Source organism: Stegostoma tigrinum, chromosome 1 (genome assembly GCF_030684315.1).
Source record: "Stegostoma tigrinum isolate sSteTig4 chromosome 1, sSteTig4.hap1, whole genome shotgun sequence".
In the NCBI taxonomy this organism is placed as follows: Eukaryota; Metazoa; Chordata; class Chondrichthyes; order Orectolobiformes; family Stegostomatidae; genus Stegostoma; species Stegostoma tigrinum.
Window position 1 is genome coordinate 74,737,244 of NC_081354.1, and position 25,943 is coordinate 74,763,186.

The 25,943-nt window shown below is 41.3% G+C and overlaps 1 protein-coding gene across 11 annotated transcripts in view; it reads left to right on the forward strand.

Annotated features, from left to right (window-relative positions):
• The window catches only part of arhgap24 (Rho GTPase activating protein 24), a 451,915-nt gene that overhangs the window by 278,570 nt on the left and 147,402 nt on the right, over window positions 1-25,943 (forward strand). The window contains exon 1 of one of the 11 annotated variants that reach the window (XM_048546244.2): window positions 12,020-12,244. The exons of the other annotated variants lie outside the window; for them this stretch is intronic. Within the exon in view, the coding sequence (XP_048402201.2) occupies window positions 12,193-12,244 (52 nt within the window). The 5' untranslated portion in view covers window positions 12,020-12,192. Of the gene's footprint in view, window positions 1-12,019; window positions 12,245-25,943 lie in introns of those variants that run through there. 11 annotated transcript variants of the gene reach the window in all.

Consider the following 25,943-nt stretch of genomic DNA (forward strand, 5'->3'; position numbering starts at 1 on the left):
AGAGTTACTCAATTCTCACGGTTTAATTTGACTGGCATTGATTTCCACCATCCGAAGCAGCAACAGCACAGCACAGTGTAAAATATCTAAAATGCTGTTGTCATTGCTGTGAGTTTAGCAAGGACATGGCTGTGCTGAATGAACGTGGCTTCCACCAGTCAAAAGAGTACTGTTTTTGGCAGCCACTGCTGGGTCTCCCTAGACCTGAAACTGCCAGGCAACAAATGTTGCATCTTTGTGCATTGGTTATTCTATCCCATCTTAAGATGACACTGCCCAGCAGCAGGCTTTCCTCATTGGGCACAGAATTATAGTTTGTCAGAAAAAAAGCCTGAAAGGACTAGAGTTGCTGGAAATCAGAAACAAGAACAGAAGTTGCTGAAGAATCTCAGAAGGTCTGGGAGCATCTGTGGAGAGAAATCAGACATTTCAGGTTCAGTGACTCTTCTTCAGAACTGAAGGACATTGATTGAGTTACAGTTTGTCATAGGTGGTTCATTGCAGAGTCAGGGTTCGTTTGAGGTGAAGGATCTGCTTTTGTCAAACTCCCCACGTTAGACTTTTTTTTAAGCATTCAAAGGATGAGCGTAGCGCTAGCTAGACCAGCATTTTATTGCCCATTCACAATTGCCCAGAGGGCAGTTACTACATTGCTGTGGGTCTGCAGTCACATGTAGGCCAGACCAGGCAGTTTCCTTCCCTAAAGGACATTAGTGAACCAGATGGGTTTTCCAACAATTGGCAATGGATTCATGATCATGGTTAGACTTGTAATTCCAGATTTTTATTGAATTCTATTTGTACCATCTGCAGTGGTGAGACTTGAACCGGAGTATTTGAGGCGGCACAGTGGTTAGCACAGCTGTCTCACAGCGCTAGGGACATGGGTTTTATTTCAGCCTCGGGCAACTGTCTGTGTGGAGTTTGCACATTCTCCTCCTGACTGTGTGGGTTTCCTCCGGGTGCTCCGGTTTCCTCCCACAGTCCAAAGATGTGCAGGTTAGGTGGATTGGCCGTGCTAAATTGCCTGTAGTATTCTGGGGTGTGTAGATTTGGTGGGTTATAGGGGGATAGGTCTGGGTGGATGCTCTGAGGTTCTGTGTGGACTTGTTGTGCCGAAGGGCCTGTTTCCACACTGTAGGGATTCTGTGATACCCAGAACATTGCCCGGCCCTCTGGATTAACAGTTCAGCAATAATACAACTAGGTCACCATCTACCCGGGTTGACATTACTGCAGGCCAGAATTCACCCAAATTCCTGCATATTGAGACCCCTAGGATGGCACTGGATGATCACTCTGGTAAAAAATGATGTGCAGGGATATGGGGATAGGCCAGAGATTGGCACTGGGTAATTACAATGAGCGCAATAGTCTGAATAGCCTCCTTCCACATTGACAAAATTATGTGACCCTGTGTAATATTTCTTCTTTGTCCATGGTTAGTTTTTTTTTTCCTCCATGCCTGACACGCATTGTCCCTGATTGTGTAACGGTGATGCCAACACTGAATGCCAGCAATGGAAAAGTCTCCCACTGGGGCAATATGGTGGCTCAGTGATTAGCAATGCTGCCTCACAGTACCAGGACCCAGATTCAATTTCAGCCTCAGGCTGAAAATCTGTTGGCATGGCCAATCCACCTAACCTGCACATCTTTGGACTGTGGGAGGAAACCGTAGCACCTGGAGGAAACCCACGCAGACACAGGGAGAATGTGCAAACTCCACACAGACAGTTGCCTGAGGCTGGAATTGAACCCGGGTCCCTGGTGCTGTGAGGCTGCAGGGCTAACCACTGAGCCACTCTGCCACCCCAAATACTCTAGGTTCTCTGGTTCAAGTTTCACCACTGCAGATGGTACAAATTGAATTCAATAAAAATCTGGAGTTTGCAAATTCTCACTGTGTTCGTGTGGGTTCCATCTGTATGCTTCAGTTTCCTCTCAAAGTCCAAGGATGTGCAAGCTGGGTGGCTTGGCGATGCTAAATTGCCCATGGTGTCTAGGGATATGCAGGTTGGGTGGGTTAGCCATGGGGAATTCAGGATTACAGGGATAGGGTAGGCATGGGATGGTGGGATGCTCTTTGGTGGGTTGGTGTGGACCCGATAGGCTGAATGACTGGCTTCCACATTGTAGGGTTTCTATGATTACCTGATAGCCTTCGCTTTGTTGACAATCAAGTAATTTGTGCAGCAAAAAATTAGCAATAACAGGAAACAGAAGGATTGCATTGTGGAGAACAGGCTGACAGCTCTGGTAGAATGGTTGGGATGGGTGGTCGAGGGTGATGGTTGGGCAGGCCGATGCATTAGTTACATCTGAAAGAGCGTTTGCCTCGTCTCTTCTTCTAGTGCTTGGTGTATAATGCTTTGTGCAAACCCAGAAAACATTTCAATGAAAGAAAATAGTGTTTTGATCATGCTGAGTGCCAGCCATATGTGTGAGCATTGTGTCTGAAATCTCAACAGACAGTGAACAATTTCTTGACAGAAAAGAGAATGCTTGGGTCTGAGGAAAGTCCTAGCTTAAATTCAAACTGGAAAAACAAAATGCCTTTCAACAATGAAGTTATAGATCTCACAACAATAAGATCGATAGGATATTTCTTTGGAGAATTGGCTAGCTGATACTGTGTGCCCTTTATCATGTTTTGCAGGCCTGGTGTTCCTTAACTGTCTGGCTATAGCTTTGTTTAGTTGACCTTCTCTCCTTTTTTTGTCAGTCTGACTTACATTTGGTGTCAGAAGCAATTGCTTTTCACTACATGCTGTTAGTTACCCTGTGATCCAGTCAATTTTTATAGCAGAAATGATTTGGAACTATTGTAAGTGACACATCATATTTTGTTAGTTGAAATGGGTTTTAAAGTATCAATTTGGCTGCTATGAATCTCCTGAAGAGTTTCAAATATTCATGGCTCAATGTTTCTGTCCTTTCTCTAAGTCCGGGAGTGAGAGCATTAGTTGGCACTAATGTGCTGCTCACACTAGTGAGATATCACACGGGGTCAGCTGCCAGTCAGAGCATTATGGGTCGATAAGCTGGCATCGCGCCCAGAGTCAGACGTCAGCTCTGGGGAGGTTTTCAGAGGCAACCACGTTGTTCTCCCCTCAACACCGCCAGCCATCCCCCACCAATCATTCTTCCCATTCGTCTCAGATTGCAGTATTTGGTTCTGAGTCAGGAAAGTAGCCACCTTTCTCACCCACCAGGGAGGCAGGTGACTGAGGAAGTAGCAGGTTTAGACAGCCATTAATTGACCACTTAAGGACTTTAATTGGCAGCAAGTTGAGATGGTGGACCTTTGTGCCTGGAACTCCATTAGAGAAGAGAGCGCATTTCTCCACAGGACAGACTTGTCCAATTATTACCCCTTCTTGCCATCTCTCCCACCACCTGTAAATAGTTTATTTCTCAAACAAAAGTATCCAATTACACTTTTCATTTCCTGTCCCGAGAACAGAGTTAATCAGATGAAAGGAAACCTATAAAATCTCAGTCATGTAGCTGCTGTCCTTGTATAAGCCAAGCCATTGAATACCAATGAGTTATTCAAACACTGTGACACAGCCACTGTTCTGTGATAGCAGCACATGTCAGCTGGGGTTTTGTCAAAAATGTCATTCCTGATGTTCTAACTGGAATTGTGCATCACTTCAGCTTTCTCTAGTTTTGCTGTTTTCCCACACAACTATAACTAAAATACTCAGAAACTGCAGGGAAGCTTTTCATTGGTGCCATCTGTGGTCAGCTGACAATGCAGGAGATTGTGGTGGGCTATAGAAGGCCCTCCCGGATAAACAGGGGGCTCTGCATCATGTTCCAATGTTCTTGCCCAATTCCGTTGGTATTTACACAAGACTCAAGAGCCCAAAGGTGGCACGGGTCTTCTTCAAAATTACATTCCACTTCTAAATACTACACAACATTTGTTTTTATTTTTATTCATATGTGCATTGTTGTTATTTGCTTTGAAGAGCTCACTCAAAAGTAAATGGGTTGGCACACCTCATTGTTGGCACACAAGGGAGTTGGGGCATTTCCTTTATTGTGAAAGAAACAATGTTGCATTTTTGTGTTCAGTTGTGCTTGAACATTCATGTTGGTGCCTGGTGTTGTAGTCAACGCCTCATGGAGCTTGGCTGAACCTGCTGGCTCAGCTGGTCCTTCTTTCTGTTTATGTCGGAAAGACTTTGTCTGTGACCAGTCTCAGTGTGACGGAAGTTGGAATTTGCAGACAAACTCAAAGCCTTGAAAGGATTCTGCCAGCCGATACCCAGAGATTGATAGCCACATGGACTGGACTGACACACCCCTTTAGACCTCTCATTTTCATACCTCGACTGGTTGTTTCTAACAAGCCAGGCTGTTTCCACTCATGCCCTGATCCCCACTGTCTCTCCTCCCCAGATCCCTCTTCAACTCCTCCATTCCCTGACCCCACTTTGATGAGTGCTTTACCTGTGATTTTTTACTGGGTATTTACAAGCGGTGCTTTAAGTTATTCCTTGTAACATAACTAGAAATGGGTAATGCAGTATGGAAGAAATCAACATTTGTTACAGCTCACTGTGGTATATAAGCAAACATTCAAATGCATCTGTATTTCTGGGCTAGTATTAATTTATTCAATTACAAAGAGCAGTGTGCTTTTGTCAGTGTGTCAGGCTTCCAACGATCTGAGGGAAAGATGGAATTTGAGTCCTTCAGGTACGCAGCGATAATATCATGAGCATATCTCTAAAGGTAAACTGACATGCTTACAGTGAGACATAACACCCCTCACACACTGACTCACCCTTGCCAGTTCTGAGCCTTCAATGGAAGAGACCATTATCCTTCTATTCTTGCTGAGATTCCTGTCCATATGCCCATTGTGTAGTGCTAGACAATGGACCTATGCCTCCGAGAACCTGGTGCATCATTAGTACACCTAATTCTTTATTCATTTACCGGATGAGGGCGTTGCTTTTAGGCAGTATTTATTGCCCATCCTAGTTGCCCACAGGACAATTGAGAGTCAACCACATTGCTGTGTGTCTGGGGTCACATGTAGGCCAGACCAGCTAAGCATAGCAGTCTCCTTCCCCAAAGGACATCAGTGAACCAGATGGGTTTTTCCGACAATTGGCAATCGATTCATGGTCATCACTGGGTCCCTAATTCCAGATATTTTTTATTGAATTCAAATTTCACCATCTGCCATTGTGAAATTCAAACCCAGAAAGTTGTCTTGGTCTCTGGATTAACAGTACAGCGGTAATATCACTGGGCCATTGCCTTTTTGTGTCATGGTAACTCCAGACTTTTGAGACATCACAATTAATGGCCAAAAAAAACCAGGCATGCCACAGATCAGGCTGAATGGTCCCCTCACCCAGTTTTCCAAACCATACTGCAATTTACTCATTCACCATCGTGGGAACCGGGTTTCTCAGTATTTGCCTTCAGGGACTCATAATTGGTGCTGAAATCAACACAACGGGAACTATTATAGACCTGCTTCGGTAATCAGTGAAACTGCTGCAAACTGTGAACAGCTCTAAGATTATTAAATAACTTGTTTGATGGAAAAACAGGTGAAGGTAAAAATACTTTGCAAGTCTGACAGCATCTGTGCAGACAAAGGAAAAATGATGCACACAAGCAGGTAGCAAATCAGCTATCACCCCATTTTACCATTATTGCCAAAAATGAATATGCCCTGGTGGAATATTCTGCTCTATTTTTTGAGAAGACCAGAACAAAATGTTTGTTTATTAATAATCCATGTCTTTATATTCTGCCACACGCCTAATCCTGTTTTTGAACAGTTTACCACCTCCTTAACTGTTCTCATTTTCTTGACCTACTCCTAAAAACACTTCTTTCAAATGCCCTGGCCCTTTCAAAGAATGCCTGGTTCAAGATAGCCAATAGCTTAAATATATTTTGTTTAATTTGTACCAGTTGGATTTGGCAGCAAGCTGTCACTTTATCTAATTGGGATAGTGCAGCAATTTAGCTGGGGGATTCTCAGACACTTTTCAGGCAGCAGGAGTATGGAAGGTCGAGTAACCCTGTCCCAAATCCTGGAGGTGGGCACATTTATATGTGTAAGGAATGCAGTTGTAGTTTTCCTGAGGCATTTAACCCATCTGGGGGTTAGGTTTTGTGATTTTATGATGATGGCAATAAGGAGACCCAGAACAGAAGTTATTTACTTTTAGCAAAATAAAGATATGCTGGATTTTTCAAGGATTAATGAGACTGAATTTTCAGGATATTTGGGAAATGTACAAAAGATTCTACCTACTCCGACAAAGTATGGAAGTTTGAAAGCATAAAATATTAAATAAAACAAACTTGCCAACTTGGTACATCTGGTGGACAGTGCTACCTGCCTAGGAGTGCATATTTGAAACTTGGCTGCATGACTTTTCTAATCCTTTAGAACATTCGCAAGTTTCACTGCAGCAATTCAGCAAGGTTCCTTCGACAGAAAGTTCTAACTCAGTCTCTACAGTTTACTCTTCAACTTCTACTACATACAAGGATAGGAGAAGCATATACATTGAGGCACCACCACCACCTGCAGGCTTCTGTCCAAGCCACACCCAAATTTGAAACTTCTTCCTGTCCCTTCATTGTCCCTGGATTAAGATATTGAAACTCCCTTCTACAGATCAATTATGGGTAACTACATTACCCTTTCTTTTGTGTTCACTCACTTGCCCATCCCAAGTAGCCCATGAGAAGGTGACGGTGAGCTGGCTTCTTGAACCATAGCAGTCCATATGCTATAGGTGACTCTCAACTTCTTTCGGTAGGAAATTCCAGTGACATTGAAGGAACGGTGATATATTTCCATGTCACAATGGTGAGTGATGTGGAGGGGAAATTGAAGAAGGTGGTGTTCCCATTTACTTGCTGCCCTCGTCCTTCTAGACGGAAGTGGCCACGGGTTTGGAAGTTACTGTCTAAGGATCTTTAAATTTCTGCAATGCTCCTTATAGATAGTACACATCACTGCTGCAGAGCGTCGGTGAATGTGGTGCTAATCAAGCAGGCTGCTTCGTCCTGGATGGTATCAAGCTTCTTGAGTGTTGATGGAGCTGCACATGTCCAGGTCAAATGGGGAATATTCCATCACATTCCTGACTTGAGCTTTGTCAGTGGTGGGCAGTCTTTAGGGAGCCAGGAGGTTAGTTGCTCACTGCAGGATTCCGAGCTCTGACCTGCTCTTGTAATCTTTTAAGTTAAAAGCTTGTTAAAAGCTAGTCCAATTCAGTTTCTGGTCAATGGTAACCCTCAATGATGTCAATTCAGTGATAGCGATACCATTAGATATCAAGCGGTAGTGGTTAGATTATCTCTTATTATGGTTATTACGTGGCATTTACATGGCATGTATGTTACTTGCCACTTGCCAGTCCTTGTATCTGAGGAGTCAAGAATGGTACTTTATTTCATATTTTATATTCATATTGTGCAATCATTGGCAAACATCCCCACTTCTGACCTTACCATGCAGTCCAAGTGGACTGCAGGAGTTCACGAAGATAACTCACTACCATCTTCTCAAGGGCATTTAGAGATGGACAACAAATGTTGGCATTGCCAGTGACATTCACATTCCAAGGATGAAAAAAATGGCAGGCAATTATCAGAATGTAGCTGATCTCAGTTTCTGTCAGGTGAGATTTCGTATCTGATGTGACAAGGTGGGATCGGAAGTAAAGGGAAAAAGGGACTGAGAGCTTGAGACAAAAGTGGAAAGCAATATATGTGCTTTGAATGGGCAAAAAAGGAGACCTTAAATGACATGAGCATTGCAGGTCCCCCATTGCAAAATTATTTTACTTCAGGGTAACTTGGGGATGAATAGAGTGAAGGGTTTGTTTGCTCGTTTAACGTCGTCCATGATTGTTATTTCCGCTATAAACTCTCTGACAATGAACTGCTAGTAGGAGGAAAAGGTTCCAATGTAGTCATGAAGTGTACGGCAGTGATTGCATTTTTCTGAGCTCAAGCCAAGTTTAGAGCCATGTTTGCTGATTGAGGAAGCAGTTCACAGTTAATTTGGTGCCAGAATTGGGTGCGTAGCACCATTTTTCTGTTTTAGCAAATTCAAACAAATAAACCTCATGAATCATCCTTATCTGTTGCCCTTAAACACTATCCACAACAAGCCAAGACATGAGAATCCATTATATGATTGTGATTACCTATTTCAGTGATAGTAGCGCTTTGTTCCAGATTAGAAAACAACACTTACTGCTGTGAAACAAGAGACAGTTTTTTTGTGAGTATTGATGGAAACTGAGATATAAGACATGCCTTAGCCTGAATTTCAATTTACCTTTTGGACATAGAAGTATTGCCCTACCAGATGATTTCACTCTATTGTCACCAACTTCACTCAACTGCCATTGACTCCCATTTTGCCAGGACTGCTTGATGCCATTTTCAAATGCAGCCTTGATGTCAAAGGAAGTCTCACCTCATCTCTGAATCAAGTTCAGTCCCTGTCTCAGGAGGTAAACACTACCCTTATCGCCACCATGCCACCAATAAAATGCAGCTTTCAGTTGCTTCTTATATTATCAACCTGTTTTTGACGCAGATATTAATGCCAAGAATTACAACGCCCACCACCTCCAAAGGAGGATGAATGAACAGCATCCTATTGGACTCTGAGTGATGAGGGCAATGACTAGGTTTGTGACCCGGCCTGACTCGGGAGGGTCTCACAGTACCATTTACATATTTTTCATCAACCTGTTCAGCCATGAAACATCACATGTCTTGGGTACGTTGGACTTGAACCCAGATCTTTTCTATGACAGGGACACCACCACTGTGCCACAAGGGCTCTTTAAAAAGGATCAGTGCAGGCATTCACCAATACCTAAGCTTTAACAATACTTCTGTCTAGTTTCAGACTACAAACCTCTCGTATCTGAGGCAAATGTGATAGGCACTACACAGAGAAAGATGGCTGTGCCATCTTTAATGCTTTTCATAATTGGCAAGCTGGCTATCTCACTAGGAAGCAGCGTGTTGCCAATTAAGGGGGATGCCTTGTTGACGGCTGAATTTGCCTCAATCATAATCGACCTACTACCCTAGCAGTCTCATGAAACAAGTTGGGCATTGAGAACTTCTCACGGAAACCTGAGCGGGTACCTGGTGGAATCAGCTCATTGCTTACTTCGAACATGCTCCATGTCATGCTTGGTCAAACAGCATCTGAAAGTATGATTCACAGCCACCAGTTGCCAGCCATTGTGGCTGTCTGTGTGAGAAAGCAAAGCAGATCAGATCAGTGCTTACAGAAAGCTCAGCAAGAGCAGCAGGAACTTTGTGACAGACACAGAGCACCCAGCTCAGGGACACCTTACTGCAACACCACCCCTAATGATGCACAAGTGCTCAAGAAGCCCAGAGGTTTCCAAGCTCTGACTCCATTTCCTTGGGATGAGAAAGGTGCAGCACCAATGCAGGCTCTATATATCCTAGCTCACTGTGATAGAAAGGTGCTGAAACTGCAGGACAGAGGTTGGAGGTAGCAGGGGTGGTTGGGGGGTGGGGGGGGGGGGTGGTGAGAGGACCCAGGTAGGGTTGCGTGTGAGAATGGTTACTTGTCCCAGTGGCAGTTATTTAAAATTTACCTGTGACTGGCTGCTTCCTGGGAGCGACAAGTGACCTGTGTGGGATATGTCAGTCATGCGCCCACAAGCATGTCAGGACAGTAACCCAGTGTAGAGCCATACCAGTTCATTTTATTCTGAGATTGGTGCTGCAGGCTGGGCAGTAGGATTCAAGAATGCAGTAGGAGCAAATTACACAGATGCTGAAATCAATCCTGAAAACAAAAAAAATGCTAGAGATCACAGTGGGTCAGGCAGCTTTCATGGAGAGAGAGCAAACTGGCTTCTCCCAGTGATACAATGACACTGGAGCACTCTTGTGTAACTGGTGTATTTGTGGTTCCTGGAGCCTTAAAAGATTGGTTATGGCAGGAGAGGGGCTGCATGCAAGGACTGCCCACTGTGACCATGGCTAATGACACTATTGTCCGTTCCCTGTAACTAATGTGGAACACAGCGGTGTCAAGGGCTAGTTGAACCAGGCAATAGGTGCTGGCCAGCATGTACTCATGTCCCACCAGCGAATTTAAAAAAAAATTCCATCCAGGCCTTGACCCTGACAGTGGTGGAGCAGATGATGGGGCTGCTAAAGATGAAGTTCTGTTGCTCAGACTAGCCTTGGGCAGCTGTCTAGTATATTCCAAGCAGAGTGTGCCACATTACCCTGGCATGCTGTGCTCTGCGCAATTGGAGCAGGCTATGAGATAATATTGCTGGGCACTGAGGAATTATGGGAGTAGGAGCAGCATTCTGAAAAGGGAGAGGATGAAGATGTTGAGAAGGAGGAAGCTGTCATTGTTCATGAAAGAGCTGAATTGTGTTGGGTGCCACAAGCCAAACCGGAACTCTTTGATATCCAGTTCCAGTAGAAGACAGCTGGGTGCACAGGCAAGTGAGGAGGGTAAGATCATCGTTGGCCATGATGCTGAAATCTGTTTTGTTTTGTGGGGGCCAACTTCAACCTCTGTTGATTTTGATTGTGTTTACTTTTGCTTTATCTAAATAAAAACTCATATTTTGGATTAGCATAATTATCTCCATGTACATAATGTATCTCTGGACAGTGACAAGCTATGATGGGCGTTGGGAACAGGGTGCATAGACTTGAAGTAGCCGTCCAGGGGTGTAGCTACAGAAAGGGAAAGTGTGTTTTGTGGTAGTTAATTTGCCAGTATGGTGAGAGAATGTGAGGGACTGTCAGCTATGCCAGGTATAATGCCATGGATAGCATTGGTTTGTGGCAGTTGTGCCATGCCTTTGACAGTGAAGAGCAACACTGGATTGCCAATGCCTTTCAAAGATGGTGTGGCGCAAGGTGTGCCAGTCTTTAGACAGATATCTATTAAGTGGCAATTTCTACTGGGACTGGCACATCACATGTTGGGGCTGTAATTGGACGTGATGGTTGCCATAGGGATGGAATAGATAGTTTAGTGAGATGCAGCAAGAAGACTTGTTAGGTCTCTTAACAAAAAGGTCTTCCAGAAAATCTACTCTGATTTAGCCAAATAAATGTAAGATTCGACCCTCTGAATGCAGGTACTTCCTAACCAATCTATTCCGTGATGTTATGAGCAGTGAGACTCGAACCCAGGCCTCTGAGCTCAGAAACAGTGACACTACAATTGCACCACAAGAGCCAAGCCGACAGTATAGTTGCACCACAAATTAAGAAAGTCTCCAATGAGCTATTGCAATTTGTCAACATCAAATCTGATAACTCGCCCTTGCTTCCTGTAGGTGGCCTATATAACACCTTCCCAGTCTGCTTTTAATGGATAATCTTTGACATTCGTAGTGCAACTGAACATTTCTCTAGCCCAGACGTGCCTTACAGAAGCTTCGTGTATGCTTTAGAGACTTTGTCAGCTCATGATTGATGTTTATTGATGGTTACAAATTGAATGCTCTGCCTTGTACTCAGAAGCTGCAGTATTAGACTTTAACACTCATTTTGATTTCCTGCAGACTTTGATTAGCTGATCAGCATGCAAGCTACAAAATGCATACAAAAAGGGCATGCATGTTCAAGGTGACTTAATTGGCAGTCAATTCATAACTGAGAAAGAGCCAAATAAAATGAGTTTTAGAATGCTGAAATCTGATACGATAATATGCTCAAACAATTAACAACCTGCAGACACTGCTTACAGCAATTTTTTTTTCTTTTGTTTTAACTTCAAGGGAAATTCTTGCAGTTGGATTTTTTAAAAACACACGATGCTGCAAAGGTCAGCCAAATTATGATTGATTAATCAGGCCTGTCTCACTGGTCCAAATCTGAAAAGTAATTTGCACTGACCTCCATAGTAAAGGGACAGAAGTTTGTATTTGGTGAGCTAGAAGCACAGAATTGAATGCTGGAGCTTGCTATGGAGGTGTGTCTAAATCTTGGTGGTAGTATCCGAACATGCAATGGAGGAGGACTGGGGAGGAGGCCAGTGTGCTAAGCTTAGTCCTGCTGGCACGCAGGGGCTGTCTCTGGGGATTCCTTTCTGGTTGAGGAGCTAGTGGTGGTGGAGCAGACAACAGAGAATGTCGCAAGTAACATGGTGCCATGGGACTTTGTTGCTTCAAATCGACTAAGATTGATCCTCAAAAGTGTCAAGGTAAAATCTGTTTAACTGACAAGTACAGCACTTAAGTGGTGTAAAAGTGCATTTATTACTTCAGGAAAATTTCATTCACATACTGCTGCAGTTGATTAGAGCATCAATATGGTCAGGATGTGAATATTAAACTGTTCTAGTCTAAGACTTTAAATTTGGGCATATCATTGGACTTTTAATAAAAACACCTCATGCAAATTTGAAAGGAAGTAGAATATAATTGAGTTTCACATTTTAAACTAGCACCATTATTTGTAGAAAACTTGGATATGTTCATGTACTAAAAAAATTAAAATATATCGCTTGGTGATTTGTGAAACATTCCACGGTTTGTATGTTTTTTACAAAAAGGCTTATAAATATATTAATGAATTATATATTGTTTTACTCCTGCAGCAGTCTGGTTTTGCAATCATTGTGGCATTATTTAATAAGATGCTGTAATGATATCTTGCTACCGTAATGTGGGAATGATCATTTTTCAGCTAAATCATAACTGTATGGAAAATGATGCCACTCACGAATGCCATAATTAGAATGAAGACATTATTTATACATAGCTCCAGCTGTTCTCTTTCCTAAACCCAAAAATATTTGCTATTTTTTTCTGAACCTGTTTCCAAAAGAGGCAGCCTTCCATCTGATAAGATGATAGTACATACCATGGTGGTTAACTCTGTATTAAGTATCGGCTGGTGTGGCTCAGCACTTGCATGCTGGCAAGGCTGTCTCTGCCAATTGTCTGCATCAGTCTCCACTATCTTCATATCTCATTTACATATATCTTGGTAGTGGAGGCATGCCTGCTAAAATGTCATGACCCAGTGTGGTTCACTTACAGAAGACCTTTTGGTACATAGTCATCAGTCATTTGAGGAAAATGACTGAGATATTGGTGACTTAGCAATGAGTGTATGGTGATGGAATTAACTCCTTCACAAGCTGGTGACCCTTGTCCTGTCAAGTCATGCTGAGGATACGTCGAAGATAGCAAAGGTAAAATCTGTTCAGCCTTTTCTACTGTCTAGCATAAATTGTCCAGGTCTCACCACTATAACGTGGAGTGCATTTAGGACACAGTGATGGTAGACTATCAGTTTGTCATTCTGAAACTGTTATTCTACACTCACTCTCTTACTTAGCTTTGACATAGCAGTTGACACTTTTGCATTGTGAGTGTTGATTTCAGCATCATGTGACATCTTTCTGGTGATTGTGGAGCTTAGATATTTGAAGCTGTCAGCAAGCTCCATTGTCGCATTGTCATTGCCAATAGAGCAGTATTACAATGTCCTGCCCCATAACATTTATCTTCCTTTTATAGACAATCAGACCAAACTTTCTTTATAGACATGAGGGAGTCTGTCCATTTCCCATGTAACATGTTCCTCAGTGTGGAATGTTAGTGCAGAAGCATCAGTGTAGAGTACCTCTTTGAAGACTTGGTTCACTTTTGCCTAGGATTTCCAGGGATCGAGGTTGTATAACTTTCAGTTCTGATATGTAAGTAGATATCTTCTTGAGATGGCACTCAGGTATGTGATGTCAACAAGGAGAAGATTATGTCAAAGTATGCCACTGCTGGAACACAACCCTGTTTGACCCAATTGTGGATCTCCAAAGCATCCTGGAATTACACTGCCATAGCTGACACTATCATATTGTCACGGAAATAGAATATCACATCAACTTTAGCAGATAGTCAGTTTATTCCTTTAGCTTAAATAGACTGCTTGTGGCTCACACAGTTGAATTCCTTGGTGAATGGGGAAGGCATTTATCTTGTAGCTGTCAGACTGAGAAAATCTTGTCAATTGTAGATTTTAAGGGTCTGAAAATGCATTCAGCAAAAATCTGTGGTGAGAAGGGCAACATGGGCAAATACTTTACCACAATGCTCAATAGACCAAAGCATCAATAGTTGTTGCAATCTCAGTTCTTGGATAAGTGCACAACCTTTTTGCCTCCAGCAGAGAGAGAGAATTTGGTGTAGATGCTACATGAGTGCTGTTTCCTGTGCTTGATGAGTCCAGATAGAATATAGTGTGAAGACCTGGAGCTTTGCCCAAAGCAGGTGGGGATGTACTTCCACCAAACCTCTCCACCATGGGTTCAACATCCAACTCTGTCATGATAGGCAGGCGTTCTGTGGTGCCTAAAGCTTCCTCCATTACAATGTTTCCCTGTCTGCCTTTGAGTTCAATGGACCTGTTAACCTTGTTGGTAGACTTGTTCACTATTTCATAATTTCATATGTGCCCCTGGCATTCGTTATTGAAGGCCATCTCAGTACTCTGGCAAAGATATAAACAGTGGTCATTAGCATGCCACCATGTTGGACAGTACATCAAATGGCTGTTAGTGCATTCAGCCTGTTTACTCAGAGCTCTGTCTTGTATCTAATGGGAGCACACTCTTAGCTTCAGTTCCGTCTCGCTTATGTTCTACTCTTGCTTTCTCTATGTTAGAAGTGCAATATTGTAAATGTTGCCTGAAAGTATATTCCATTTTACTTTTACTTCTTCTGTTAGAGTTTTGGTTGTGAGCTGATGTGGTAACTCCATTTTAGAACACTGGACCCAATGTTTGCCTTAGTCCAGAGCTGACTGGAAGCAGACATCTCATCTCCATGTCCTTTGTGTCAGCTTTAAATGGGATGTCTATATGATGCAGGGGATTCAGAAACTTGTAGAAATATGATCCTGTGATCTACCTAAAGTATACCTTTTGAATACTAACCTCCTATCCCTTGATTCCTTGGTTACCAAAAATGTATTGATCGATCCTACATCTCTCTGGTTTGGAGAATTCCAATGACTCAGCCTTTATTTTCAGCCCCTGGCCTCTTGTTTTAGTTCGGCCACCTGGCAGTAGGAGTTGGGCATTCTCCCGATATCTATATTGTCATGTCATTTAAAATTTGCTTTGTGACACAAATCATTTAGAAATTCTGAAGGTACATCTATCATGAAAAACTTGAATTACAGGTCACGATTCACCAAACTGACCTTTCCACTTCTTCAGATCATGCAGATCTAAAGAGATTTGCTCATTTGACTATCATGTCCTTTTATTACAAATAAAACAAAATTGGATGATCTAGCAAATTTTAAAGTTCAACCCCTTTCCACTTTTGATTATTAAAGTGCATTGCTATGGCGTTAACATACCTGCCGTGTCTGTTTCATACTGATCAGTATCGTTTTAACTGTTGCACACACTCAATCGAACAAAGCTTGGAAAAAGAAATAGAAAGAGAATATGTACTGACATCAGTACAGGACATAACAACTGCAGTATATTCCAACCATCATGGCCCAGGCACTTTAAGTCTTTGGTGTAGGAGAATAAATGGAATATAAAACATTATAATGTATGTGTTCTGTTTGTTTAGATTGTATTGTAATGGAACTGGGCATTTTACTTCATTCCAAACTGTCTTAGCAATATGAATGATTTCGAACTTATCAAATGAGATTTCAAAAAGCAAGATATGCTTTTTGTTTGACTGTGCTTTTTTCAAGCTTTACAGCAACAGTCTGCAAATTCTTTGGATACCTTTGTTTCTGCTCATTCGTATCTGTTACCAGAATTTGATATGCTATACACATTCCAAGTGCATCAATTAGATATGTAGGTTTAATGTTATTTCAGTGTTTTGGAAATTTTCTTTGAGCTCTTTGGTTCCATTGAGAAATACTGTTCCTTGGAGGCATTTTACTATTTTCAAAAGCTTCTTGGATATCATACCTGTAATAAAAGCTTGTCAATGTACATGTCTTCACAAGATATGATGACATGATGGATTTCCAAGGACTGTAATTTCAGAAGGAAACAAAAACTTGCTTTAAAGCTGCATAAAAGGTGACAGCTAGTTACAGTAATGCTGATCGCGAGGTCTTCTAGTAGCTTAACTTTAAGCACCTTGTCACTTGCAGATATGGAAGGGCTGGGAAATAGATCAGAGCCCAGATAGGCTTTGTCCTTTCTTTTATTCCACAGCTGCCTTTGGACAGAGCCTCAACAGAATTTATCTGCATCATTATGGGTGTGCCTGAATTTGTGGGGAGAGGAAGGTGGGATTACCCTGGGATCTGCTGGTCTGCTGCGCAGGAGGCCTGGTAGCCAGCGGAATCAAGCAAGCCGACCAGGCCAGTTTTGGGATGTGGCCTGCAACCTCTAGGATTTCAAAGAGAATGATGTTTTCATTTCCTCCACAGCCACCCACTCTGCTCAACTCTGTACAAGTAGAAACATAGGAGTAGGCCATTCAGCCCCACAATCCTGCTGCACCATTCTAAATCATGATTTGATCATCTCTCTCAATGCCATTTTCTGTGCCCCTATCTCTTGATGTCATTAGTATCTGGAGATAGATTAGTCTCTTACTTTATCTCAGAAGAACTCACCTTTCACAGCCGTCCGTAGTAGTGAAGTCTAAGGAATTCCTCCTTGAGTTGGAAGCTCCTTCGCCTTATTCTGAGCTGGTGGAGCTGACAGGCAAAATGCACTGGTCAGGGCCAGATTTCCATCCATTCTGCCTGCCTTCTTGCTATGCAACAATGATGGCATGAATACAGCCCATTGTTAGTTCTAATGAGCAATCTTTGTTGAGACCCTCATTGAAGACTTCTGAGGATTTAACCTGTGATATTAGCCCTGTGGATCTGTGATCCCCATTCCACTATTTAAAATGAGTAATTAGCTTCTGAATTCACACTTCTTCTCAGTTCCTTCCTGAGCTACTACATTAGAAATAGGGGACAACTCCAATGCCTCTGTCATTCAATGAGAATCTGCCCATCTCCTAATTTGTACCAATTCCCATTCATACTTAAAATATCTGAAACAAACAATAACAGGAAGTGCTGCAGAAGCTCAGGTCTGACAACATCTGTGGAGAGATAAACAGAGTTAATGTTTCAGGATCCAGTGACTCCAAAGACAGTTCTGAAGAAGGGTCGCTGCATTTGAAATGTTAACTCTGGTTTTCTCTCTACAGATATTGCCAGACCTGAGCTTCTCTAGCACTTGCTGTTTTTGTTTGTCCCATTCATCCATCACTATTTGTGGTTGCTGACCTACACTGACTCCTGGTCAAGTAATGTCTCAATTTTTACAATCAGAATTCTTATTTCCAAATCCTTCCACATTCTCAAGTCTTTTTATATCACTTCAAACCCTCTCCAGTCCCACAACTGTCAAAGTTATCTGTGCTTATCAAAGTCTGGCATCTTCAAAATTCCCAACTTTAATTGTTACACCATTTGGTGTTGTCAATGCCATAAACTCTGCACTTCCCTCCCTATTATCTCTTCAGTCCTCTACCTCAATTTCCTTCGTTAAAATGCTCCTTAAAACAAATATCTTTGTCCAGGCTTTTCAGTATCTGTCCTTGTGTTCTGTGACTTGATGTAAAATTTAGATTTACAATGCTCCAGTGAAATATTTGAATAATTTAAAGGCATAAATACAAGCCTTTGCTGTTGTTATACATTTTTTAAAGAAAACATAGGTAACAATCCAAAAAGCACAACTGTCTTCATGATGTATTCTGTATTTTTGCACTTTTCAACAGTATTATTTGATAACACCTCTAATCGTTGATCTGATTACTTGTTGTCACAAGTATCTAAGTACAGCAACAAATTTTGTTTTGCGAGCAGTATGGGCAGACCATAGCCAACAAGCCGGTTCCAATTTTTCAATGTTAAAATGTTTACTTTTTATTGCTGTATTATTGTTTTAGGTATTTGCTAATGAGCCGAGAACCAGGATGAAATTTATTGCCAGGTATACTCAAACAGCATGAGGATGTATACATAAGAGTTATCTGGAACTATGTGTTGTGGTGTGTGCTGTTAATTAAATCTACATGAGCTTTTCAAATAAACTGAATTCAAAAGACTTGACCTATGTTACTCACCAATGACAGAGGGAATACAACACTGTGACAGCAGTGGGATTTAAACCCGCACTCAGAGCTGACACCCAGCTGTGGTCAGCTTGTATTCAGTTATGTTCTACATTGTGTGTTGTTTCAGGGATGAAACTGTTTTCACGTAATAGCATACAGTAATCATTTGAAAGGGCTTGCTTCTCCATTGCAAAGACATAGATTATAGCAATGAAAGCAAAATCTAAGCAAGTAAAACTGATGGTATGCACGATAAAGCAATGCGTATTATATTTGTTTCAAACACATTAAAGTACAGGGAAGTGGTGGTATGTTCACTGGAGGAGTTTGAATCCTACATGAATTTAATTTTTAAAAAATCTAGAATAAAAAGCAAGCCTCATTGTGACCACAGAACCACTGTCAATTGTTGGGAGTAAAAAAAAATCTGATTCACCAATGTCATTCAGGGAAGAAAATCTGGCATCCTCATCTGGTTTGGCCTACATGTGACTCCAGACACTACTTACAGGAGAAGATACAATTACACACCAGAAATTAAGTGTTACCAAGGAAATACTGAAAATGACAAGCTTCAAGTGATTATTAATACCAGAGGAAATGTGTTAGAGAAACTTGAGGAACTTTTTAAAAGGCGTTCATTGGATGTGGGCATCGTTGGCCACACCAGCATTTATTGACTATCCCCAGTAGCCCCAGATGTCAGTTAAAAATCAGACGACATTACTGTGGGTCTCGAGTCACATGTAGGCCAGACCTGATAAGGATGGCAGATTTCTCTTTCCTGAACAACTCTAATGAAAAAGTAAATTTTTGCAACAATCAATTATGATTGCATGGGCACCATTAGACTAGCTTTTACATTCTAGACTTCTAATGAATTTATATTTTGCCATCTGCCATGTAGATTGGAAACCATGTCCCAGAACATTGGTCTGGGACTCTTGATTACTGTTCCAGCTTCATTACTAAATGCCACTGCATGAGTAAATCTTGGTGATAAAGCTAGGGATAAGAGGCTATAAAGAGACAGGCAGGTGAAGTGATAATGGGAACTGCAGATGCTGGAGAATCCAAGATAATAAAATGTGATGCTGGATGAACACAGCAGGCCCAGCAGCATCTCAGGAGCACAAAAGCTGACGTTTCGGGTCTAGACCCTTCATCAGAGAGGGGGATGGGGTGAGGGTTCTGGAATAAATAGGGAGAGAAGGGGAGGCGGACCGAAGATGGAGAGAAAAGAAGGTAGGTGGAGAGGAGAGTATAGGTGGGGAGGTAGGGAGGGGATAGGTCAGTCCAGGGAAGACGGACAGGTCAAGGAGGTGGGATGAGTTTAGTAGGTGGGAGATGGAGGTGCTTCTTGGGGTGGGAGGAAGGGATGGGTGAGAGGAAGCACAGGTTAGGGAGGCAGAGACAGGTTGGACTGGTTTTGGGATGCAGTGGGTGTTGGGCACTGAAATGAAAAATGGAGTATAAATGCAGGAATTGAGTTTATTCACTTTGGCATTAAAAATTCTTTTAGAATTCTTGATTAGTGTGAAACTTGTTTATGTTAATGTTCAGAGATACTTGCATGGAGTTCTTTAAGGAACACAAACAGTAAACATGTTGGCCTGTATTGCAAGGAGATTAGATGACAAGAAACATGAAATATGCAAGATTCTGTAGAGGCTTGAAAAAATAGACATGGATTGCTCCCATATTCTGGGGAATCTATGTCAGGGGAGCACAGTCCCATGATAAGGACCGCATAATTTAGCATGGAGAGGAGGAAAATATCTTCACTCGAAGGATTATAAATTCTAGAAATTCTCTTCCCCTTGTGGAGTTGTGGATATATTTAGAATAGTGTTATATTTTTGGCCTCTGAGAAAATCATTGAATATGAGAAATGAGTGGTAAAGTGGTGTTAAGACAGAAGGTCAGTCAGCGTTGTTTTTAGTGGCCAAGCAGCTCAAGGGGCCCAATTGTTTAATCATCATGATCCTGTTATTTACTTTCTTGTGTAAGCTTAAAGGAACAAGGACAGCAGAAGCTGAGAGCACCACCACCTGCAAATTCCCCTCCAAGCCATTCACTTTCCAGACTTGGAAATATATTGCCACTACTTCACTATCACTGTGCTAAAATCTTGTAATCGCCCACCTAACAGCATAGTGGGTGTCCCTACCAAAAACAGACCTCAGCAATTCAAGAAGGCAGCTAATCACTACTTCAGTTAGGACAATTAATGAGGAACAATAATTCCTAGCCATGCCACTACCCACATCATCTGAACAAAGAATTACTTTAGAATTTTTTTTTCTCAGTTGTTTGTGATCATGGCACAATGATATATATCATCTTGATTTGAATTGCTGAAATAGCTTAAACAAAGTACTTAAATGGGGCTGAAAGATTTTTTAGCAATTAACACCCTGAGTATTATGCTTCTTCATGGCAAATGCAATATAATTATAGCATTTCAAGTGTATTCTTTATGATTGAGTGTATAACGTTGCCTGGGGTAATCGGATCTGAGAGCAAATTTACAATTTTGCCATAAAACTACACATCATTGGGTATAAACACCACAGTGTGGGCAGAGTTAGGACAGTCCAGAAAGTACACTGGAAGAAGTGCATTGAAATGTGTGACACTCCGAAAGAGACCCAGAGAGCACATGAACATAAACACTTCAAAAAGATACATTTGTGACTACCTAATATAACTAAAAGTCAGAGTGTGCAAGATTGCCAAATGTAATAGTATTTAGATTATGGCATAATAAGTAGTGTTACTTTGAGAAATAAGCCTGAAGACTACCCTTGTCTTGCTTTCTTCTTTACTGGCCTGTCTCAAACCCAAACTCATCATGTGGCACAGCAATAGAAAATGAAAATACATAAATACTGCTAAGACAAGCAATCAAATGTAAAATGGTGCCACATTAAATTGAAAGGAAATAAAAACATCTCTGCGCTGCGCCCTATTCTTCTGCTAAGTAAGATAACAGCAAACTACTAATTTCCCACTTAGCAGAGCTGAAATTAAAAAGCTGTGTGTGTCTGCAGTGACATATGAACACTCAGTGATCAGACCACTTCTGTACTAATTTGCTTTCTGGTTTTGAGTAAACAAGCTGCCATTCTATGGAGCTTTAGATAAAAAAAATTCAATAAAGGAGACAGAAATTCGCTTTTGGAAATCATTCAAGTTGTTATTGAAAACAATGAATGAGAAGAAAACTGGATATGGCGGGAGGTCGGGGGGAGGGTGGGGGAGGTTTGTTGGGAGGAGGAGAAACAGCATTATGCCAAAGATTGATTTGGCATGGGATGAACCCAAACACACAAGTAAACATATAATTGTTTCTGTTGCAAAGCTTTAGTGAGACTCACAGGATTTTATAATTGCCCAATGCATGCATTGAGTACTGATTTTTGTTTGACATCTATGCTGATTTGAATCAAAGCTTTTGTTAGAAGGAAGCACTTACTATTGAGGCATGATTTCAAAAAATATTGTAGATGCAAATTTTGTTTTCCTTCATTCCATACTACTTTGTTACTCAAGATGACCACTATTATTTTGCTAAAAAAAAATGTATTGCTGATGCCGTAAATCAAAAGCAAAAACAAATTGCTGGAAAAGCCTAGCGGGTCTAACAGCGTTTGTGGAGTGAAATCAGAGAAATAAAATGCTCCATTTTGGACGCTGAAGCGGTTTCATGCTGGGAATTTTACTAAGAGTGAAGATGATTCAATATCTGTTTTGGCCAGCTGCCATTTTGGCCTGTGTCTCCAGATTGCCAATGAATGAAAGTTTGCAGTCCAAATAGAAATAGGCTGATTATTTGAATCCCTCAAACACCTTTGTTTCATTAAGAGAGAGCAAGCTGCTGGTTACTATCAAACCCAACCAGTCTCCTGCAGTCTCCCTTCCCAGCGATACATTACTTTCTGAAACCTGATGGAACAAATATGCGAAAGATTCTGAATCTTCATTTCTCATATTCCTTTTATCTTGTTACATTGAAGTGCTATTACACGTTGGTATCTACTGACACTGTTCAAATGCCTTATATTTCAAGTAAACACCCCTTCAGGTTATGCACCTCCTTCATCTGTTATGTACTGATATAATGTGTTATTTAATGGATCAAAGGCAGATAATGGGAGTGGGATGGATGAAATGCAAAGCCAAATGCAGCCCACAAAAAGAAATATAACTACCAATCTTGTCAGTTTGCCAAAGTGACGTCTTTAATGAAGAAGTACTAAAATGGTATCTCAGGAGTTCATATTTATTGTAATGGGATGATCAAAGGGTGAAGAACAGTCACAAAACAGCTCATAAATTTATGCTGCTTTTGTAGATTAGCCTGTTTATTAATTTCCTAGTTTCACGTTCAAGCGGGCACCTTTGTATTTGGTTTTAATGTAATACTAGTGTGTCTCTCACAGGACTGGAGACAAAAGATACACATTCCTCTAAGCTTGTCAGCCTTGACATGTACATGTTCTATGGAGCATTCACTCAAATTGGTCAGGTGAAAGGCTGCCTGCAAGTAGGCTTCTGAAAATTGATCATTCCGCAGCAAATGTCCAGATTAAACATAAAGAGAATTCAGTTTGGCGCAGTTGCTTTCTGGGTTAAATCACAGCCTGCTTCACCCTGGGCAGCTCAATTTCCCTCAGGAATCCTGAACTAAACATTGGGGCCCTCCATTACCATTTTAATGAGGTTTAAAATGCGTCCTTAACATCCAAATGCTTCATGGGAACATAAATGATTATGTCTCTGATTGTGACTGTAAAAAGGAGAGGAAAACACAAAAATTGGGCAAGCACTGGTCTGGAATGGGAATGGGCCAGGCTGGTGACTAATGGGGAAGGTGGCAATGACTTTTGATCTTCTCACTAAGTCAGGCGATTTAGTAAAGCAGGAGTAAATAGCAGACACAAAGTTCATTTTCAAATGGAAAATAAAACCAAAATGGTATTTGGAGCATTAGCTGTCTGCCTGCTATTCATTTTTCTTGAAGTTCCACAAAAAAAATTGAGCTGGCATATCTTCATTGGTAGTTGCACAATCTAATGTGGTCACCTCTATCATAAATGTGGATGATGACATTTTTAATGGAAAACTTTACCCAATAAAAGGGGCAGAGGAGTGACAGCAGAGAGTCAAGTGGTGCAGGCAGGTCAAACCTGTAATCCTTAGATCTTTACAGTGTTGTAGTTATGACTTTTTTTAAACATAATGAGGTTTCCCAGTCTAAAAGAAGTGGGAAAAAAAGGCACATCTATGTGGATACTATCATTTCAGGGTGAGTGTATGTATGTGTTTGACCTTCTACATGTGTATCATTTCTTTCCTTTATCAAACAGTATTTCTATCTGACAAGAACAGTGTCGTCATTTTTTGATGGGTTTCAGCAGGTTGTCAGCCATCAGTTGATCAACCTGAGAGAGCAGCTTATCGGAATGAGTTTGATCTTAATGGATACTTTTTGGTAGTCTTTGAGGAAACGTCTTCATTATGTTTTGGGGAACTGAGAAGAACAAGAAAAGCTTTTTCTGTTTCATCGCAATGAAACAATGGGCATGTTGTAATGGTGGGTCCATGTTGAAACATTGCCAGATGCATTGATAACATCTGCAGTACTGCTTTGTGTTTTCCAACAAGTACACATCATTTTCAAATAATTGGTGACCCTTAACATCCTTTCTTCCTGCAGGAAAGAAGCTTTTATCCTTCATTTCATGATCCTGTTTAAGTCAAACTGCAGTTGTCATTCTACATCCTGCACCATTAAACGCGATGGTGTGAAAGTTCAACTGAGTAGTCTAGAAAGGTTTATTTTCAACATACAAGTAATTGTTTGCACATTTAACTTAATTTGCTTACCCCTCACCCTTTGAAGATATATTTAGTGTGTTTCTGTTTCTGTTTCATCTGAAGTCTCATCGCTCACAATCTTACATTGCTGACACTGGCGGAGGGATTGTATATTAGCCTTATGTTCTCCTGGGTTAGAAACATAGATCACAAGACCTGAAATTAGTGGAAACATTCAATAGGTCAGTTTGCATCTATGTGAGAGAACAGAACCATTTAAAGTATTTTCACCTGCCATGCTAATGGATGTTCACTTTGCATTTCTGGCATTTTCTGTTTGCTTCCAATTTCCAATTTATGCAGCATTTTGCTTTTTTCTTTAACACTGATTCCACTCTGCACTGGAACTTGTGGTAATGGAGAAATTTACTCACTATTATTAGACAGTACAAGGAACATCTGTAACTATCATTGTGGGTCTCTTTGAAAGATGTAGTTTTACAAAGCGTTTGTATATAGAGTTGAGCCTATCATGATGAAATTTAGATATTTGCAGTTCAAATATTTCTAACTAAGTTAAAGCTTCTAAGTTCTCTTATTGAAATCTGAGTAGTATTTACTGATAACCATCTTTGATTGAAGCGCTGTTTAATAAGAGGGCCATGCATCTGATTTTTTTGTCGTACTGTATACATTATGAAAGCACAGAATTATTGAACCTTATCTCAAATTAAAAAGCTTGCTTCTCCTTAAGCGCTGTGGCTCAAAGCATTGAAGTGATTGTTATTCAGAGCTAAGCATGTGTGCAATTGTATTCAGAAGGGTAGAGAGGAATGTTGGATGGTGGCCTAGAAGTGATATTAAGTTCCCTTCTGGATTATTATGTTTATGAACACCAAAACAGAAGTGGTTGAAGATTGTTTCTGTTGTATTTGTATGTGGGTGGAGTGGGTAGGGGTATGTAGTTGTTTACGAAACAGCAAACATCAGACAGCAGCACTGATTTCAATTCTTAGATTCAATTGAATAGATCAGGGAAATTGGACAGAAACCTCACCACTGCTTGTCATGTTTGATGAGCAATGTGGTAGATTTGCTGCTGCTTGCCTGGATGAGTGCAGCTCCAACAACTCACAAGCTTGACACCATCCAGGACAAAGAAGTGCACTAGACTGGCACAACACCGACAAACGCGCTCTCCTTCTAACACCAATGCAGATAGCAACAGTGTATTACCTACAAGATGTACTGCAGAAACTCTCCATGACTCATGAGACATCATCTTCCAAATACATTACTGCGGTCATCCAGAAGGACATGGGCAGCAGATAGTATGGGAATATCATCACTTGCAAGCTCTCACCATCCAGACTTGGAAATGTACTGTCACTGAGTCTAAATACTGGAATACTCTTCCCAACCATATCGTGGCTCTACCTACAGCACATGGGCTACAGCTCACCACCACCTTCTCAAGGACAACTAAGAAGGGGCAATAATCACTGGCTCAGCCTGCGATGCCTGCATCCCATGAAACAGTGTTTAAAAGAATACCCATGTGGCATTGTGGAAAATTGCATTGCTATGTTCTGCCCACAAAACCAAAAGACAAATTCAATCTGAGTAATTATCCCCTCATTTGTCTACTTTCACACATTAGCAAATTGATGGAGAAGGTCCTTGGTAGTGCTAACAAATGGCTCCAAGATCTGGACAACATTCAGATTTGAGCTGATAAGAGGCAAGTAACGCAAGTTTTGATAATGATCATTTCTAGCAAGAGAGGATCCAACCATCGCTCCTTGACATCCAATTGTATTATCATTGCTGAATCCCTCACTATCACTACATTGGGAGTGAAAACAAAAAGTACTGGCAATCACACTGGGTCAGGCAGCATCTAAAGAGAGAGAGCAAGCTAACATCTCAAGTCTAGATGACTCTTCATCAGAGCTGATA